General features: G+C 38.7%; 1 protein-coding gene across 3 annotated transcripts in view; it reads right to left on the reverse strand.

Annotated features, from left to right (window-relative positions):
- The window catches only part of CADM2 (cell adhesion molecule 2), a 516,061-nt gene that overhangs the window by 65,268 nt on the left and 430,906 nt on the right, over nt 1-19,887 (reverse strand). For all 3 annotated transcript variants that reach the window (XM_048492993.1, XM_048492994.1, XM_048492992.1), the window contains one exon: nt 16,717-16,895. In XM_048492993.1, coding sequence (XP_048348950.1) covers nt 16,717-16,895 — 179 coding nt within the window. The remainder of the gene's footprint in view (nt 1-16,716; nt 16,896-19,887) is intronic.

The following is a 19,887-nucleotide window of genomic DNA, read 5'->3' on the forward strand; positions in this document are numbered from 1 at the left end:
AACGCAGCTTCAGTAGAGGAATATAAAAAAAATGCTATATCACACCAGTGATCCATTCATTTCTCACTGGCCAGCCAGATGTCTTTTGAACATCTGCAAGTAGGACAGGGTGACCAAAGGCTCCCTCTATGGCTGCTTTCTCTGGCAGTGATTCAAAGAGGGTTCTGCTTATCTTTCATTTCAGGGGCACAAACTTTTCAATTGGGGGTGGGGGTGGGGGAGGGAAAACCTACAAAAGAGCTGAAATAACACTGGGAAAGAAAATGGTGCCAAAGGCCAAGATCCAAAAAGATCCAAGATCCAAAAAGATCCAAAAAGATCCAAGATCCAAAAAGTCAGCTCAAAAATAAGTTACTATCTTTAATACAGCCATTAACAAATTATTACAGGTAATAGAACAAATACAATAAAGAACAAATGCAGTATGTACGTATATCACTAAGATTATTCAGCACTTTAAGATCTGTCACCCAAGATATCTGTTTATTTCCATGTGGAATAGCTGTGTAATCGAGCTTGCCCCATGGTTGACTGCAGAAAAGTCTTTATCTTTAAAAAAGAACAGTTGGTTTTTATATGTAAATATTTAATTATTTAATTATTACTGTTGTAATATTAAGTGTATAACAAAGTAAAAATCTGTTCTTCTTAAACATAAATGTTATCAGAAGTTTTGATGCCCATTAAGAGTGCTAGTGTGATGCAGTGGTTAAGAGTGGAGGATTCTAATCTGAAGATCAGGTCTTGTTGTATCGTACAAGATTACAGCACTGTAACTGCTTGCCTATATCACCTAGAATTACCTCAAGTTCATAAGGCATTTTTGTTTGCTCAATTCAATATTCTTCTCTCACCCATTTTATATGATAAATCCAAGAGAATTCCATTCTGTGATGGGTGCTGCCCATGTAAACATAGAGGGCACAAACAATTAACTCATGTGTTACTGTATTTGAGGTTTTACCTGAAGTTGAGAAATGTATTTATCAGACTTTTACTGTGTAATACTCAGGGTTTTTCAGATCAGCAGTTAATAGTGTCAGATATATTTAAACTACATACATATTTTACATATTGGCTGTTGTGGGTTATCCGGGTTTTGTGGTGGCGGTCTGGTAGTTTTTGTTCCTAATGTTTTTGCTCCTAATGTTTTGCCCGCATCTATGGCTGGGATTTTCAGAGGCATGTCACAGTAAGATGTGTCACTCTGTGACACAGTGTTGAGTGATTGTGTGGTAGGATATATATTTTGTCCACTTCACAGGAGGGTGAGGCACATTTGCATGTGTTTCAATACAGTTTGTTTACAGTTGCATTGCTGCTGCATTTGCAATCACATTTGCGATTGCAGTTGCAATGGAACTTCCATTGCAACTAATTGCATTATCATGTGTCTGGGTGGAGTTCATTTGCAGTTGCATTTGAATGTCTCTAATTTTTGGTTGGGAGGGTTTGGGTTTTTTAAATTTTAGGAATGATAATCAGGTTATGTTGATTTTCAGAGGCTGATTACCCACCAGTTCAAAGGAGCACGGTGGGATAGGAAGCGTGTTGGGGCAAGAAATTTTCTCCCAACATGCCTCCTGTACTCTACATGTTGAGAGAGGAGGCACATTGGGGCAAGATGTCTTGTCCTGATGCATCTCCTCTTGCCCCACGAGTGCTTCTTGCTTTTCCCAGGGAAAGTGAGAATACTTCTGGCATAACTTTTCACACCAGAATGGGCAGGCCTGGGAAAGGCTGGCAGTGGGTAATCAGTCAATCTCTTTTCCTTTGTATTGAAACTGTCGTGGTGTTTGTGGATTTCAACAGCTTTGCTGTGTAATTTGACCTGGTAGTTGTCAGAGTTGTCAAGAATTTCTGTGTCTTCAAATAAGATCCTATGTCTGGCTTGGCATGTTCAGCTACTGAATAGGTTTGTTCTGCCTAGGAACTAAGTTTTGCTGACTGGATATTGAGAAGGATTCTAAGAAGATATGCTTAGAATTGTTCTCAGTTTCTATCATTTAAATATTTTCTTCTCCAACACTCCAGAGTTATACAGAATGTGTGAACTTTCCAGTATTTAATTCCAAAAATTCCAAGAATATTTCAACATTTAGAAAACTTCAACAGTGATTGAAGAAGAAATTACATGAAGCTGAAAAACTGTCTTCTATGCTTTTCTATTTTTAAAAAAATCTTTTTAAGCTTCCATCAACATTTCCTTCTGAATTTCTGTCCTAGCAGCCTGACATGTATTAATGCTGGTAGCTGATCTACTCAAAGGACTGAGAAATGGAGAACAAGTAGCTGAAGGCTGTATCACACTTTATAATGAAAGGCTCAAAAGGACATTAGGTTAAAACAGGGTTTGCAAGCTGGGTTTGGAACCTTACACCACAAGTGTATAGCTCAGGAGTCTTACAGATTTTATGTATGTATGAAATAGTGTTGTCAAAATGACTGGTTTGAGCGTGTTCATACATAAACAAAAATTTTATAATGTTTTCTTCTTAACATTTTTAGACTTGCTATGTAGCAAAAGCCTTTTTTTTTCTTTTGCTGGCACACACTCCTATGATCCTTAGGAACAGTTTTGATGACTATAACACCCCTCCATGTATGTTAAAGTGAAGGTTTGGTTCAAAAATGGCTCCAGCAGGGACAAAATAGAGTCCAGACAAAAAAACAGCTGGCATCTAGGAGGGCTGACTCAAACATTAACGTTTGTCATTCTTCTCCACATACTTAATGGAATCAAGCTGAAGAACAGTGAATTTCCTAGCAGAAGCTACTAATCTCATCAGGTCTGATGATATCTTCCTCCCCTGGAAACTACACCCTGAATAGAGCTATCACTAACATACCTGAACAGCACACATCCATCAATAAAGAAGACCATCAATATTTTGCCTTACCTGGAAACCATTTCCTAAGGAACTGGTTTCACACCCAGCAGTTTGATGTTTCATTTGTTAAGAATGGAGACCACTATTCAGAAATCCCCAGGGACGCACAGCAGCCATAGAAAATCTAATCAAATGTATTGTCCTAATATAGCTCGCTCATCACTATTTGCTCAGGACACATTTTATCCTATTAAGTTCGGTAGTAGACTCCCCAAGTATGTGTCTGGTTCTTTGCACACACCTGACATCATGTTCATTTTAGAGTTTATATGCTCTGGATGTGCATTATTCTCCTCTCCTTGATCTTCTGATAGGTAATGTATCATCTGAATCAATCCCCACTCCGTATTCCCACTCTACTGTGTTTTCTTAGGCTCTGCGTGGTTGAAACATTTTGGTCATTTGTAACGTATTTTATAATTTATAAATTTTTAGTGTTTAATAAAACACCCTTTTGTTCAGTTACAATTCTCATCATTTCTGGTTCTGATCTCCTAAGAAGAATCTTGGTATACACTGGTAGAGAATACCACTATTGCCTGCCTCTCATTAAACTGCCTTCAATTTTTCTAATCCCCCAAATTAATCATTAGAAGTTAGACTGCCAAATCAGGTAACACATAGTAGTTTAAATTTAATTATGGTTTACCTGGGAAAAAAGTTAGTATAGGTCCATTTCGAGCAGCACAAAAAAGATGTCTGGGGAATGTCTTAAAAGAGGCGACTGCTTTTTTCCCCCACTCCAAATACCCAAAATAAGATGTTTGGGGGATGTATTAAAGAGAGTGTGTTCTTCTGGTGTGTTTTCCTGACAGAAAAGCCATCAGAAAGGAACTGAGGTTTTTCCCCACCTGACTGTTTTGCCCTCAGGTCAATTTCACCCCCAGTTTTACTGTCAGCACACGGAGGACAGGTCTACCCAATGCTTTTCAAGGGGTGGTAGACCCATCTTCTGAGTGGCTAAGATTCTTGCATTTGCTACAGAGATAGCTCATCAATAATAATAATAATTTTAAAATAGGAAAACTATAAACTTCCAGAATCAGTAGGACCAGCTGTGTACAACTATGTACTTTTTGGGCTGAAAAGGTGCCCAGGATTGGAGGCTGCAGAGCAAACATCCTGGGGCAACCTTCAGCAAATAGCACTAGGGAGAATCCCTTCAGCTGCACACAAAATGTTGGGCACAAGTTGAGGGTGAAACTGACCATAAAGCAAAATGGTTGAGCTGAAAAAATAAGATGCCTCAGCATTCTGCACAGTCATGCAGGAGACATCTTGCAGGTGGCTTAGGGGGAAAAGGTGCCCTTTGAAGCAATTCACCAAAAAAGATGCCTTGAGTTAAAATAAGGCATCCTGAGAATGTCTTGGGAAGAAAGCTGTGCAGAGTGCCTTCCCAGACACATTTTTAGCATCCCCAGGACGTTTTATTTAGGTTGTACAAAATGGACCAAGGTATCTGTTATGGGAAGGAAAATGGACGGTGATTGTAAGCCACTTGGATAATCCTCATGGCACAGAAAAACAGGGCATAAAAACCAATTATTCTTCTTTTAGAAATGTAAACTTTCTAGAAAAATGTTTTTCCCAGTACAAAATGGAAATTTTGGGAAAAATTCAAATATATGAAATTTTTACTGTCCTATAAAAACTAAACTAATTGTACTGCTTCAACAACCTAAAATGTATTATTATAATTTACTTATCATATAAAATTACAACATCTGACATATTTATGGAATAGGGCAGTCCAATCAGTCCAAGGTGGCCTGGGAGGGTGCCGTTGCAGTGGCGCCTCGCTGTCTCCAGAGGGGTTTCCAGTGGCGCAGGTTGGAAAAAAAACTCCACCCCCCAAAAAAAACCCACTGCTAGAAAGCCCTTCATAGGGCTTAATGAACTTATTGAAGGGCAACAGATATATTTCTATATGAACCTGTTAGCAGAGTAATGAGCAGAATGTAGTTTTGTGCGCCACTTTATCATAGAAACAGTTATGTAGCGAAAGACCAGCCTTTTTACTCTGAAATCATTAAACATAAGAGAGCTTTATTTAAACTGAGAAACAGACTATATAGATTTTAAAAGTATCACTTATATACGCATACATTCACAGTTCATCATTCGGTTACAATTTCAAGCATAATTTGTAATATAACTTTCAGTCAGAAACTATTTTACATGGCTTTGGTAACAGAACACTAAACAACATATTTTTCACATCAGTGACAGAGAGCAACTGTTTCCAATTGTCACCTTTAGAATGTTCATAGAGATTTCCCAAAATTCCCTGCTACTGCATGCAAGGAAGCTGTAAAATCCAACACTGCTTCTCAGACCTGCATGCATGCATTCATGAGTCCAAATCTTTCTGTGTTGGTGCACTGACTTTTCCACTTACCTTTTTTTGCTTTGAGCACCCTTTTACATCCAATTTTTTTCTTGTTGGGTAGTAATTTGCTATGTAGGATAATCGTGCTGCTGGGATTCCTTTATTGATGTGTGATGAGCGTCTGGGTTGGTCAAGAATTTGGTTTGTTCTCTGTACCTCATTTGCTTCATCATCTATGGTATCTTCATCTATATTCCGTTCTTTTGCTGTACTTCTTCTACATTCTGTGGTATCTTCAGGATCGCTGTTCATCATACTTGGTATTATCAGTCTTCTCTCTAGTTCTGTTTCTGGTTCTTGTGTTTGATCAGGTTGCTTTGTTTCATCAAAATAGACCACATGTCTAACTGTGACTTGCTGTGTTCTGGTATTAAGCACTCTGTATCCTTTACATCTTGGTGCATATCCAACAAAGATGAATGCTTCTGTTCTGGGATCTAGTTTTTGTCTTCTTTCTTTTGATATATAGAAGTATGCTTTGCTGCTGAATACTCTGATATGTTTCATATCTAGGACTCTGCCATGCCATGCTCACAAAATATTTTCGATTCCTGTAACAAGGCCCTTGCTTTATAGTTCACATATTGCTCTTGTATCCCTATGAACAAGTCTTCTAAGCCATAGTTCCAAAGTATTTGTCTCAGTGCACAATTGAGCTCTTCTGTATACGGTTCTGATATATTTAGTTCATAAAGACCATTATTTTCAAATGATTGTGCATAAAGTACATTGTTCTTAGACACTGTGCATCAACTTTTCTCAAAGTGTACAGCAAATCCTTTCTTATCTAGAACTGACACACTTAACATAATACAGTCTAATTCCGGTAGATATAATACGTTAATAACACCGTGCTCAACATTAATTTTAGATATCCACTCCGAGATCCTTGTATTTCACCATTTGCTACCTGGAGAGTTCGTTCGTTCGTTCGTTCGTTCCTTCCTTCCTTTGTTTGTTCATTCCTTCTATTTATTTTATAACCCGTTCTTTCCCGGAGGCTCAGGGCAGCATACACAACAGAATAAAAACCCACATAAAATACAATACAATAAAACAGATCCAGTCAACAGATAAAAATCGATGGCAACAAAACCCACCCCCCTTCCCACCATACCCATAGGAGGCTGAGGCAGTGGCTAGCATATTTACGATCTCCCCAACTGGCTAGGTGAAAGGCTCGAATGAACAAGGTTGTTTTACAGGCTCTGTGAAATTCCTGTAGGTTCTGCAGGGCCCTCAGCCTATTCCACCAAACAGGGAAAGCCATGAAAGTCTTGTCCCTCGTAGAGGTCAGCTGGATACTCCTGGGGCCAGGGACCTCTAGCAGGTACTCCTCTGAGGAGCAGAGGGTCCTAGAGGGGCAATATGGGGAGACGTGGTCTCTCAGGTATGCAGGTCTGAGACTGCTCATGGCCTTGAAGGTTAAAACCAAAACTTTGAACATGACCTGGAACTTGATCGGCAGCCAGTGAAGATGTTATAGGACTGGTGTAATCCGGTCCCGACTGGATGCTCCAATAAGGAGCCTGGCTGCTGTGTGCTGAATGAGTTTAAGTTTCCAGATCACAGCCAGAGGCAGGCCAGAATAGAGTGAGTTACAGTAATCCAGTCTGGAAGTGACTGTTGCATAGATCACTGTGGCTAGATCGGAGTGGGAGAGGTATGGGGCCAGTTGCCATGCCTGACACAGATGGTAGAAAGCCACCCAGGCCATCTGGGTGACTTGGCCTCCAACGATAGCTCTGGGTCCAGGATCACTCCCAGACTGCGGACAGTTGAGGCTAGATGTAAGGCCTCACCATCTAGCATAGGCAAGCAAAAGTCCACTGGCCTCTTCCTTCAGCCCAGCCACAGGACCTCCGCCTTTGCTGGATTCAACTTCAGCCGACTCACTCTCAATCAGTTCGTCCACGACAGTGACCAGCACCATCTCAGTTCCATGGTCAGTGTGGAAGCTGGCCTGGAAGAGATCCAATACATTTGTATCATCCAGGAACTTCTGGAACTGGACTGCCACCTCTTGCTCAATTACCTTACCCAGAAATGGTAGATTCAAAACCAGGCGGTAATTGGCTGGATCTGCTGGATCCAGTTGAGGTCTCTTCTGGAGCGGACAGGCCACTGTTTCTTTAAGCCGACTGGAAAAACTCCTTGCTCAAGGGAGCTATTGATTATATTCAACAGGTGACTTTGAAGCTCCTCCCCACTGGCCTGGACCAGCCAGGAAGGGCACGGGTCAATTTACATTTTTGTCGATAGTTTTAAATAATGTTTCTGAATTGCTGCCATGACTTGTGCAACCACTATCAATTATCAATTTCCCTGAATTTACACTATTATTTCTAATTGTAAACCCCTTCTCATACTGTGGGGCATCAAGTGAATGCTCTTTGAAAGTCTTGTTTACTCTGACTTTATTTTGAATAATTATTTATCTTTGTCTTTCTGTTCACATTTTTGTTATATCTATTATTGACTGATATATTTTTCTTTAATGTGCAGTTTCTTGCAATATGACCATACTTTTCACAGTTGAAGCATTTTGGTGCTTCACTTCTAAATCTATATCTCCCTGCCCTGTATGGTTTTACAACATAATTTGAACCTTTTTGATTCCATCCCTCACAGAGATCTGATATCTCAATCATCTCACACTCTTGTCTGAGTTTTGAAATTGCTTCATCAAGATTTAAATTTTTTTCCTTCTAAAACTGAGACAAATGCATCAAATCTTTCACCAAGACTTCCCATTAGAAAGCCAATTGTCTCTTGTTCATTAAACTCTAGTCCTGTTAACTTTAGTTTAACAAACACTGTCGGAAGATTATTGATATATTTTCACACGTTTCTCTTCTAATCTTATTTTCACCAGTTGTTTAATCAATCTAATCTGTGTTTTGTCACTACTTTGAGAAAATGTGTTTTCTAGTTTTTGTAACATTTGTTTTGCACTTTCACATTCATTTACATAAATTAGCTGAGTATCATCTAAACATGCATAAATAATTTTACACGCACATTGTTCCCACACATAGCTATGTTATATGTACACAGTTTACAAATTCTCGCAAAGGAATTCTTGCTTGCATTCAAATGTATTATTGATAATTGTTAATACTAACAACGACAATGTTAAAGACAGGCAACAAATGTAACTAAAAGACATAGCTTGCTAGTCACAAGCTGATAAATGTGTTGATTTACATTATTATAAGATAGTATGAGACAATATTTCTTCAATACAACATCATGGGAGAAAGCGATTCCTCAAAAAATTATTTTTAGGCCATCTTAATTAAAGCATCATATTATTCATGTTGTTTATATAATTAATATGAATAAACACCATGCTTGCTCTTAATCTCTAATTATGATAAACTACACATTTCCATTTAAGTCAATCTTCTGCTTCCAGTAAAGCTTTCTAAATCTCTCCTGAGTTTTGAAGATAACTTTGGAAATTGAGGGAATTAATAGATAGGGTCCCACTGAGAGCTGTGTTCACAGGAAAGGGAAGAAATGACAGATAGGTGAGTCCAAAGTACTTAATAATGGAAGCTAAAAAACTGTTGTGGTTGAGATCACCAAGTAGAAACTGTGTGCACACACTAAAGCATAAAAGAACAAAGTGACAGTGATTCTGTACCCTATTTTCTTTCAAAATATTATGAGATTCACATTGGTGGGAGGTGGAAAATATAAGAGTTGGCAAGCTTTGCATGGCATCTGGCAGGAGAAGAAGAAGAGCTGGTTTTTAAACCCCACTTTTCTCTAACTTTAAAGAGTCTCAAAGCAGTTTTCAGTCACTTTCCCAGCCCCTCTGCACCTCAGACACCTCGTGAGGTAGGTGAGGCTTAGAGAATTCTGAGAGAACTGTGATTGGCCCAAAGTCATCCAGCCAGCTTCATGTCTAGAACTGGGAAACAAAATTCCAGCTTAGTGTCTGCCACTCTTAATCACTATATCACACTGTTTGGGGGAAGCTGGAGGAAGCCTGGCATAAGCAGATAGTGGATATGTGATGTATATATGACAGTTTATTATTTCCTTTCCCTGAAAGCCCCCATTGCCTGTCACCTTGCCTGGCTTTCTTCTCTCGCTTCCATATACCAATCAGCCCATCTATTGTCTGCTACCCATTTTAAGTTATATTTATTATTTATTTATTTACTTCATTTAAGTCCACCTTTCTCCATAACGGGGACCCAAAGCAGCTTACATCATTCTTCTCTCCCCCTTTTTGTCCTCACAACAACCATGCAAAGTGTCTGAGTGTGTGACTGGCCCAAAGTGACCCAGTAAGCTTCCATCGAAAACTGGGGATTTGAACCTGGATCTCTCAAATCCTACTCTGAAACTCTAACCACTCTAACATATGCTTTTGTGAGGTGACTACAGTTGAATAGTAGCCAGCAGATAGACCTGAATGAATCATTCAAGCAATGTGGTAGAAAGTCACCCTGTGGTTGTGCTGGGCCTGTCCCCATGAGCCGTCCTTCAAATGTCAAAACAGCCCTAGAGAGATCCGTGCCTCTCTTTCTGAATTTTATTGGCAGAAACCAAGGCTTCAACTGACAATACTGTGTGGTCGCCTAGCAATGGCCACTGAGGGCATTGGCTTCTTACAGGTACAAGGACAACTTCTATTATCTGAGGGAGGTTAACTTCCCTGTTGACTATTTTGCTACTATTTTAGATTTCATTAAAAAAAATATAGGACTTTTCTGTGGTTTGCAAAAAGATTTGTCTTATCTGTCCATAGATTTGAGAATTAGAGAGATTGATGCATTTAGTTCAAGGCAATTCTAAATAGATCCACGCTATCTGAAACCATCAACTTCAATAGGTTTCAAAAGTGTAACTCTATATAGGATTGCACTGTACGTTTTATCTTGTAAATGGAATGATTCATGCTTGTTATACGTTTCAGCTACCTTCCACCACCACCACCGCACTTCAGCCTAAATTGTTTGTTTCCCCCAGATACTGAATCACTGTAACAAATGGACATGTTCTAATTTAAAAAAAGTTTTGGTTATAAAGCAGAGACTTGTTTGAAAGCATAAATGGCTGCCATAGTCCTAGTTTGTTTCTTCAGTGAGCACCTGGTTTTTCTCTCTGGACTACTAGAACGCTAATTCCTGCGATGTGTGCCCTGGGCACTTTGACTCACCGTGCAAAATAAAGACTCCCACAAATGGAAGTGCTCCCTGACTCTCTGCTTTGGCCTTCTTCTGGAAGGAAGCAGGTACCTTTGTCACAAAACCATAAGGTGAATCATCCACTTGCTCTCAATGCAGCGGTGTCATAGAGCAACTCACTCACAGGAGGCTTCCCATTCTGTCTCTGTATGAATCACTGCTCAGACTTTTTTTAAAAAATAAGTTTTTATATTTTATGAATATAAACAGCAAAAAAGAGAGGAAAAATAGAAACAATTTCCCAAGTCATTGCTGATACTTGACTTCCCAAAATGGTGCTTTATTCAGGTACACGGGGCAGGTAAATCTCCCTTCTACATTGAGTTTCCGCCAAATTTAAATTGGGCAAACCAGTGCCCTTCTATTATCAGGTGTTTGAATGAGGTGAGCTCCCAAAGGCACCTGGTGGGCCACTGCGAGTAGCAGAATGCTGGACTAGATGGACTCTGGTCTGATCCAGCAGGCTAGTTCTTATGTTCTTATGTTCTTCAGAGAAGTGCTATTATGTAGAAAATCATGGAGGGGGCAGAGGCAAAAAGATCCCTCATCATCCTTCACTTTCACATATTCACATCTGTTTGGGTCTTTTGTGTCACCTCTCTACATACCACAACCACTAAGAAGTGGCTTCCCAGTAACCAAGATGTCACTGAGGACTTTCAGCCCCAAAAGGAGCATTTCCTCAACTTCCTCACATATAGTTGCATTAGATTTGGCAAAAGACTATTTCCAGTCTTCTTTTTGTAATAGTATAATAGCAAGGTAATCTCTCCTTCCAATGCAATGTCATGTGAATAATTGGTAATGTAAGGTGCCAGTCTTGCCTGAAGCAAGTAAATGTTTTGGGCATATTTTTTGGAACAGAGTGCCTTAATTTTGTTGCGCTCCTTCCTCTTAAACTGAACTCACAAAGAGGAAAAGACCATCATAAATTTCCTTACCCAACCACAGTGGTTATTAACTCTGGGCTGGAAAACTATATTAAATGCTGGAGACAATTTTTGTGCAAAGTGAAGATAAGAAAATATTTGCCCTCTATTAAATGGCATAACCCCTTTCTTCAATTTTCAAATGGCAAAGTAAGAAAAAAGGGGAAAAAGGGAGAAAAGTTATGTCCCACTTGCTGCATCTCATTTAGCTATAAGTCTAATCTTACGTCTCAAAGTACAGCCAGAAAATTGTCTAAGATTATCTTTATTATCAAACTATAGTCAAGAATCATTTGATTTCAGACTCTATGAAACACTGACAATTTTAAAACTTGGAACTTTCACCATTATCTTATTTCGTGCAGTTTTGCTGAACTCAAAAATATATTTTCTCTTTTGCCCTCTGAAGTTCCAAATCTGTATTGGCAGAAATTTAATTAGGAAAAAATTATAGTGTGCATTACATGAAAATGTCAGCAAGGCCAACTTACAAGTTAATATGAAAGATGTGCTGATATGGGCAACCAAATCATCAGCCTTAACTACCACAATGGAATCTTGATAATGAAGCATCTCTCTGGCTGTTTTTTCTCTCATTGAGCTACATAATCAGATCAAGAAGGTGTAATAAAGGGGTGGGGAGACCAAACTCATAAACATTTTGTAATTCACATGTCTGAAAAAAGTTGTATAATGGTATAAGCAAGAAAGATCAGCCACCACTTAAGCAAAATGTGTGGTTGTTCTTTTAAAAAAATCATTGTAAAATTGGTTTCATCATATTTTGATGATTAACTATTGATTGGCTTCTACTATTTTAGTAGGCCATAATTAAAATTGGTGAGGCTTGGGTAAAGGGGAAGCCTGAACACTGCTCACTTTTGCCACTGCCAAGGGCTCCAAGCTGCAAAGAAGCTGTAGTGGCATTTATTTATTATTTACATTGATTTAAAACATTTATCAGGCACCCCTCTGCCTTCTGAAACTAAAGGTAATTTACAATAAAAACAAAATGTAACATAAGAATATACATAAAATATATTAAAACCACAAATTAAGAAGAAACATTGGTTTTTATATCTTGCTTTTCTTTACCTTTAAGGAGTCTCAAAGCGGTTTACAATTGCCTTTCTTTTTCCTCTCCACAACAAAGACCTTGTGAGGTAGGTGGGGCTGAGAGAGTTTTGAGAGAACTGTGACTAGCTCAAGGAGTGCAGGAGTGGGGAACCAAGCCTGGTTCACCAGGTTAGAATCCACCACTCAGGTGGAGAAATGGGGAATCAAACCTAGTTCTCCAGATTATAATCCATCGGTTTTAATCACTATTCAATGCTAGTCAATCAGTCTGCCAATGTTGAAAAATAAGATAACCAAATGCTGGTCTGAATAAAACCATCTTCAGCTGCCTCTGAAGACTGAAAGTGAGTGGACCAGGTGCAACTTTTTGGGAAGGTTGTTCCATAATCATGTGGCTGCAATCAAAAAGGCCCTCTTTCATATATCCACCAAAGAAGTTTCTTTGGTTAATATGATAGTCAGGAGGGCCTTTCACTGTGATCTTACTTCCCAGACAGGAATGGGAACAAGTCTTGAAGGTTGATGACACTTCCCCATTATTTGAGTCATCACCAGCAGCGTCTTGGGGATGTATTGCACAAGATGGGTGGCAACAACACAAAAGCAGCACATGGCCTCCACTGTTAACCATGAAACACATGGTTCCCCAGGCCTACTTTGCTGCTGCAGATGTACAGGGCAAGCTCCATCAGAACAATGCAGAATATGGCCACTAACATTAGAATGCAACTGGGGGCAAGGAGCAGCATGGAGAGTGGTTAGTTGGACCCTTGGAAGTGAGTATATAGTTCAGTTTCACTGGGATGCCTTCTGATATTGAGTGCGGAAAGGGTTAACTTCAGAACAAAGGGAGTATGCCTTTATGGCACTAACATCATAGACTGGGATAGTAACTAGGAGAGGCAGATATCCTCAAACCAAGGTTTTGTGAGGCAAACTGGGATCAAATATTGTCAGAGAGTGACATTATGGTTTCCCACACTATGCATACATCAAACAGGCATGACATCATGTCTGAAGTGAGATATTGTTCCATCTGAGCTATCAATGAAGATTAGACTTTTCTGTTTCAATTGACCCTATCTAATTTATAACAAAGACTTCTGTGCACATAACCTCATAACTTTATCTGCACAGATCCAGCCTGAGTTCTATTTCTTCATCAAACTGTGACAAAGTACTGGGGACTGCCATATGCTTGTGCACACCTGCAAATGTAAGTTTTTCATTTATCTGGCTTTTTTCTTATTCTTGTATTCTTGCTGTTTCCCTCTTTATTGAAGCTTGTTTTTTGTGTACTGTTGTAAACACACGCTCACATACACATTAATACCAATTGTATTTCAAGTCATGGTGGGGTAATGGGAAAAGTTTTCAATTAGTAATAATTGTATCTTGCATTAACCTCCTTGGTTATGATACTGCCATTGCCCAAAGTTCACACACATTAATATCCTGTAAACATATAACCCACACATTTTAGCAAACTCTTTTCAAAGTTATTTTGATTAAAAGATAAAATGTATGAACTGTTGTTTGCTGATTCTATTTCATTTTATAAACATTAAATGAGGGTATTAATTTCTCACCGTTTTAATGAGTCGTCATTACCTTTGCCACTAATCCTGGGTAAATTAATGATAAAATTCACAGCATTTATCTAACATCAGGAGCAACATTAATCCATGGGGTGTTTTTTTTTATAAACTGCAGTTCAACAACCAAGCCAAAAATGACTAATTAGAAAGTTGCTCAGACAAGTACTTGTCAAAAATTTGAACAAAAATAAAGGCAAACTTGGATATTTCATTGTACTGCTAGTGACTCTGAAACATTCAAATTTTTTCACATGAAATGCTTATCAAATAAATTAGCTTAAGATCTCCCTGTCATTTGACTTTTGCATGCAAACTTTCCATATTAAATGCAGTAATTCTGGGAAAGGAATGTGTATAATTCTGGATCAAGAAAACTTAAAACACCTAAGTGAGGCAGATATAATATTCTTTCCTGTCTAAATTTGCCATGTTTAGATGTTCATGGAAATAACATTCAAACGGACACACTGCCTGTTCTCTCCAATAGCTCCTTTCTACATGAAGACTGAATCTAAAGAATTGCGAGAACAAGTCTACTAATATCAGTAGAAAGAACCTTTGCCACTTTCAGTTACACACAGTATCTTCCTGAAAAGATTCTCCCTGAAGGTCAAGAAGCTATCAGAAATTATGTGGCACATGGTTGCTACCCCCAGTGCTTCATAGGCAGAGGAAATGGGGAGGCACAAAACCGGAGAGATGCCTTCACATTGGGGTTTCACCGCAGGATTCACTCAAAGAACTATGGTTTAACCAGCATTTAATGATAGAGTTTCATCCTGATACAATGATGTCACTTCTGGTTTCACACCAGATGTTGCACATTGGTATGATGACATCAAGCCTTTTCCCACCACCTAATTTCTCCCCAATGGTTACCAATAGTGGCTAGCACCCATAAATATGGTGAAGCAGACTGTAGCATAAGGGAAAAATCACTGGAAATTGCCAACTATTCCCCACCCAAAAGAATCCTTTCACCCATGTAAAGGAGATCTGAATTCAATCTATGAAAAACAGGATTATACATGCCTGGTCTCCATCTTGACTAAATAATCCAAAGTAAACTGGTTGTTGTGGGTTTTCCAGGCTGTGTGGCCATGGTCTGGTAGATCTTGTTCTTAACATTTTGCCTGCATCTGTGGCCGGCATCTTCAGAGATGTATAACAGAGAGAAGAGTGTTATACACTGTACCAGTGAGAAGCGAATGTTTAGTGGAGTATATATTGTCCATGTTCATGCAAAGGTGGGGTTGACTTCATTGTATTGCGGGTGGAGTTTTCAGTCCATTTACATTTGTATTCGCATTTACATTCCCTGCAGTAGCAACAGTGTTAGTGAATGCAAATCCTGTGTCTGGGTGGAGTTCATTGTCCATGAACCTAGCATGCCCTCCTTGGCTTCTTTGATTCTAGGTGTTTTTTAGAAAGTACCTGGTAGCCAAAGCTTTGTTTATTGGATTCCCCATCAAGAGTCTCTTCCTTCTTGTTGAAGTTGTCTTGGTGTTTGTGGATTATAATAGCCTCCCTGTGTAGTGTGACATTGTAACCATCCAAGTTGTCCAGAATGTCAGTATTTTCAAATAAAATGTTATGTCCAGTTTTGTTTAGAACATGTTCATACTCTTTAATACAGGTCTGAATGCTGCATTTTGTAGTTCCTATGTAGACCTTTTCACAGCTGCAGGATATGCGATAGACTCCTGCAGAAGTGAGAAGGTCTCTCTTGTGCTTTGCTGAGCATAGCATCTGCTATATTTTTTCCTGGTAGGTTTGAAGATTGCTTGTAGGTTATGTTTTTTCATCAGTTTCCCTATTTGATCTGTGATTCCCTTGATGTATGATAGAAATATTATTCCTGTGGGGGGCTGTTTCTCCTCAGTCCTCAGTTAATCCCACCTCATGCAAGTTCAACCCCAAACACTTACTGATTGGTTCCCCACCCGGGGACATGGACAATATATACTAAACATTCGCTTCTCACTGGTACAGTGTATAACACTCTTCACTCCGTTATACACCTCTGAAGATGCCAGCCACAGATACAGGCAAAACATTAGGATCTACCAGACCACGGCCACACAGCCAGGAAAACCCACAACAACCAGTTGGATCTGGCCGTGAAAGCCTTCGACGAATCCAAAGTCAATTTCCAGCTGTGAAGTTCCATGATCTTTTATAAGATCTAGAAATTCTGCAACTGTTAACCTCATAATCCTCCTGCAGTCGCAGCCACAGCGAAATTTTCTACAAGAAACTATAGCTTGCATTTAATTTACAGTTTGTATTTGTAGATTGCCCAGATTTTTGTATTATGTGTCTCCTATCACAAGCACTCTCCATATAATACCTTTTCTAGCATTGTGTAAAACAGTTATATATAAATCTGTCATAATTAGAATCATATTAAAATATTTTTCAGAACTTTCAACAATATATTTCTCAATTCACTTAAATAATTTATGAAAGCAACTTGCATCAAACATATTGAAAAAGAGGCGTAAAATGCTAGAGGTGAAATGTAGCCTTCATTTTTAAAAGGGAGATATTTAAAAAAAATTGAAGACAAATAAACTAAATAAAGCATATGATAATTTATAATTTAAAATACACACATGGAGTACTTACCATGAATAATCAGGACATACTCTGCGCTGTTTTGGCCAATAGTATTTTCTGCTTCACATCGATATGTACCATTGTCCGTTTTATTTAGGAAATTAATGCTTAGCACCCTACCGTTGACAACCATTCTTTCTGGATCTGGTAATTCTCCACCATCCTTTGTCCATAATACTGGATCTGGCCTATTAAACAAACCAACAATATTTATATTAATATTAAAATGTATATTCTGCAAAATTAACTTCACGTTTCCTTACCAAACAGACAATAATTACAATAGTGTAAAATCTAGTAACAAATATAGCAGGGGTCTGCAACCTGTGGCTCTCCAGATTTTCATGGACTACAATTCCCATCAGCCCCTGCCACCATGGCCATCTGGAGAGCCGCAGGTTGCAGATCCCTGAAATACAGCCATCAGAGTTAAATGACACAATTCACCATCAATGAGTTTCTCTCACTGCATAAAACACCAGAACAACGATCTCTACTTTAAACCGAGTTTACCTTTGCCTAGGAAGCAGCCATGAGTTCCAAACTTTTTTTTTTTGCTATTCATGGACAGGTAATTCTTGACCAACTTATATTTAATATCCAGCGTGCCTTTTATGATATGTCTCTATATAACCCTATTTATTTGATACTAAGCTTACACAAATATGCTTAGAAATCATGCTAATCATGCAAAAGTCCTTTGCATTATTGCATAAGTGCTATGCAACTTTTGCTTAGTGCTTAGAACTTTTGTTTTCTAAAATAATCCAGGAGAATTCCCAGTACATTAGTTCTATTTTAAAAATAAGAGTGTCATTTAAAACTTCAAAATTTGGGAAGAAATCTGGATAAGAAGGAACAGTACAATAATTTAAGGCAATAATGCTATAAAAAGGTACAGAAAAAGAAAAGATGAGCACCAAGTTTTCAGAAAGGTTTGGATACAATAAAGAAATTATCTCATGTGAACAGGGTAGAAGAAAAGTGTCTATAAGGAGACAGATTTGGGCCAACTCACATGAAAGATGTTTTTTTAAAAAAAGGCTGAGGTTTTGATTGTTTAGAATGAAAGAAACACTATATCCTCAAAATCTCAATTCATTGTTCAATATAGTAAACTTGAATGAGACCAAACTAGGGATATCTATATTAGATTTACACCATAATCTGGCATGATTTGATGGCATCAAAACTTGATGTGAGACTGACAAAAGTGACAAACTATCGACATCTATATTTTTGTATGTATTTCTGAATTAAGGACATCAGTATCAGACAGAGGTCAATTGTGAGGAATTCATGTCTAACATCTACTAGGCATGAAACACATGAGAATTATTCTGTTAAGCTGTTAATATGAGGAGTATTCTCTACTATTCTCTGTTTTGAAAGAGAACTATTGTTCAAAGAGTGGGCTGCTGGCATTTGTTTTTTCAAAGGGTAAGAGCTTTTGTTAAATTATTTTCAGTAACAGAAAAATTACTGAATTAGTCTTGATAAAACAAATTCTATTTTAAAGATGACACATGATCTTTTAGCCATTCCACATATACTAATAGAAAAATGTGCTTAATTCCAAGTTTTTCATATCACTCTAAGACCTGAAAGATCACCTGGAGTTCATTTGAGCATGTGAACTTGGAATAAATGCTGTAAAAGTACTGCTGTTAATTGTACATAATCTCATATTTCCAATAAGCTTATACACGCCCTTGGATTGCATGGATATAATAAATATAGAAAATAATAATGATAGCTGTGCACAAGACCTTACTTTTCACCTTCCTATAAGTTTTAAAAGGGGTGGGAAGTTTCTAGCTAATAGCAAACTACTGCATCTATTTTTTCACCAGAAATAGTTCTGAACATTAAATATTAAATTAGCATCAAACATCTATGACAGAACACATATGCATAAACTTTACAGAAAGGCAGCAAGACCTCCAACATGGCTGAAATGCTTGAAAAAACTTAATAAGGTACCTGTTTTTTTGGTAGACTAGGAAGTAACCGACATTCAGAGGGAAAAAAAAGTATTGCATTTTTAATATTTAGCAATATCTGAAATCCAGGATAACTTGTTGCCTTGCTGTTAGGGGAGAGAATTGTTCCTCTCCCCGTGTGAGCTTTTGCTCCATTTATCCGCAAGTGTGTGGATAACAGAGTGTGGATAACACTCTGCTCAGTTTCAGCAATGAACTTCATACCATTCTTGAGTGTCCCCTGATCCACACTGTCCCACAAAAGCAGTGAGTCTTGCCAACACCTATTCCCTCAGCCCCTGCTGCACCAGACTCTCTTTTCCCACCAGCAGGTCACCACAACCCCCACAGGCCCTTCTTGTCACTGCTGGAGTGCAGGGATACAGAGCTGAGAGCCCTGCACATTCTCGGGAGAAGAGGAGGTCTTATCTGGGAGGATAAAGAGGTGAGCATCAGCAGGCAAGAACAAGCATGGCAAAGTGAGGTGGGAGGCAGGCAGGATAAAAGTCAAGAAGGAGATGGCCAATTAGGAGGATACTGACAGAGGTTCATAGAGCTGGGGGAACTCATATGCCAGGAAGGAGAGGCAACACCTGAGACCTCCTCCCTTGATTCTGAGGCAGATCCAACCCGTGGGGAGCTGGCAGAGGCAATGGGAGATGATAGTAGTGAGGTGGCCCTGGCACCAGGGGATGCTACACAATTTGGGCAGTGTCCCCTGACCCACACTTTGAACAGCTTTGGGAGAGGGGAATCAAGAGAAAGGTAAGGAAGACTGTTATACAAACTCGGTACTCAAATCAGCATTTCCAGACAGGAAGCAGCTGTACTACATTCTTTCTTAAAATACATTTAAAATCTTGTGTGTGTATGAGAGGGGGAGGAGTAAGTGGAAAGAAGAATAATTGATAAAGGAAAATAGCTGTACCTTTGCATTCCAAGTACAGCACTTCCAGTTGCAGAAAAGCATTTCCTTCATAAAATAAGCACTTCCATTCTTCATTTATTATTGTCAACCATGGGTTGAGTCTGGCTTTTCAGTCCTCTGGTTAACTTCCAATACCAAAGCTAGAGACTCAAGGGAATCTCTTATGTTGCAAACTGATGAGCTTTGAAGCCAGCTGTAGGCATGTAATTTAGCAGAAACATTTATGTTCAAACACTCCATGTGTTTGTGTTAACATTCTGACTCATTCAA

This window comes from Sphaerodactylus townsendi, linkage group LG04 (genome assembly GCF_021028975.2).
Source record: "Sphaerodactylus townsendi isolate TG3544 linkage group LG04, MPM_Stown_v2.3, whole genome shotgun sequence".
Classification (NCBI taxonomy): domain Eukaryota; kingdom Metazoa; phylum Chordata; class Lepidosauria; order Squamata; family Sphaerodactylidae; genus Sphaerodactylus; species Sphaerodactylus townsendi.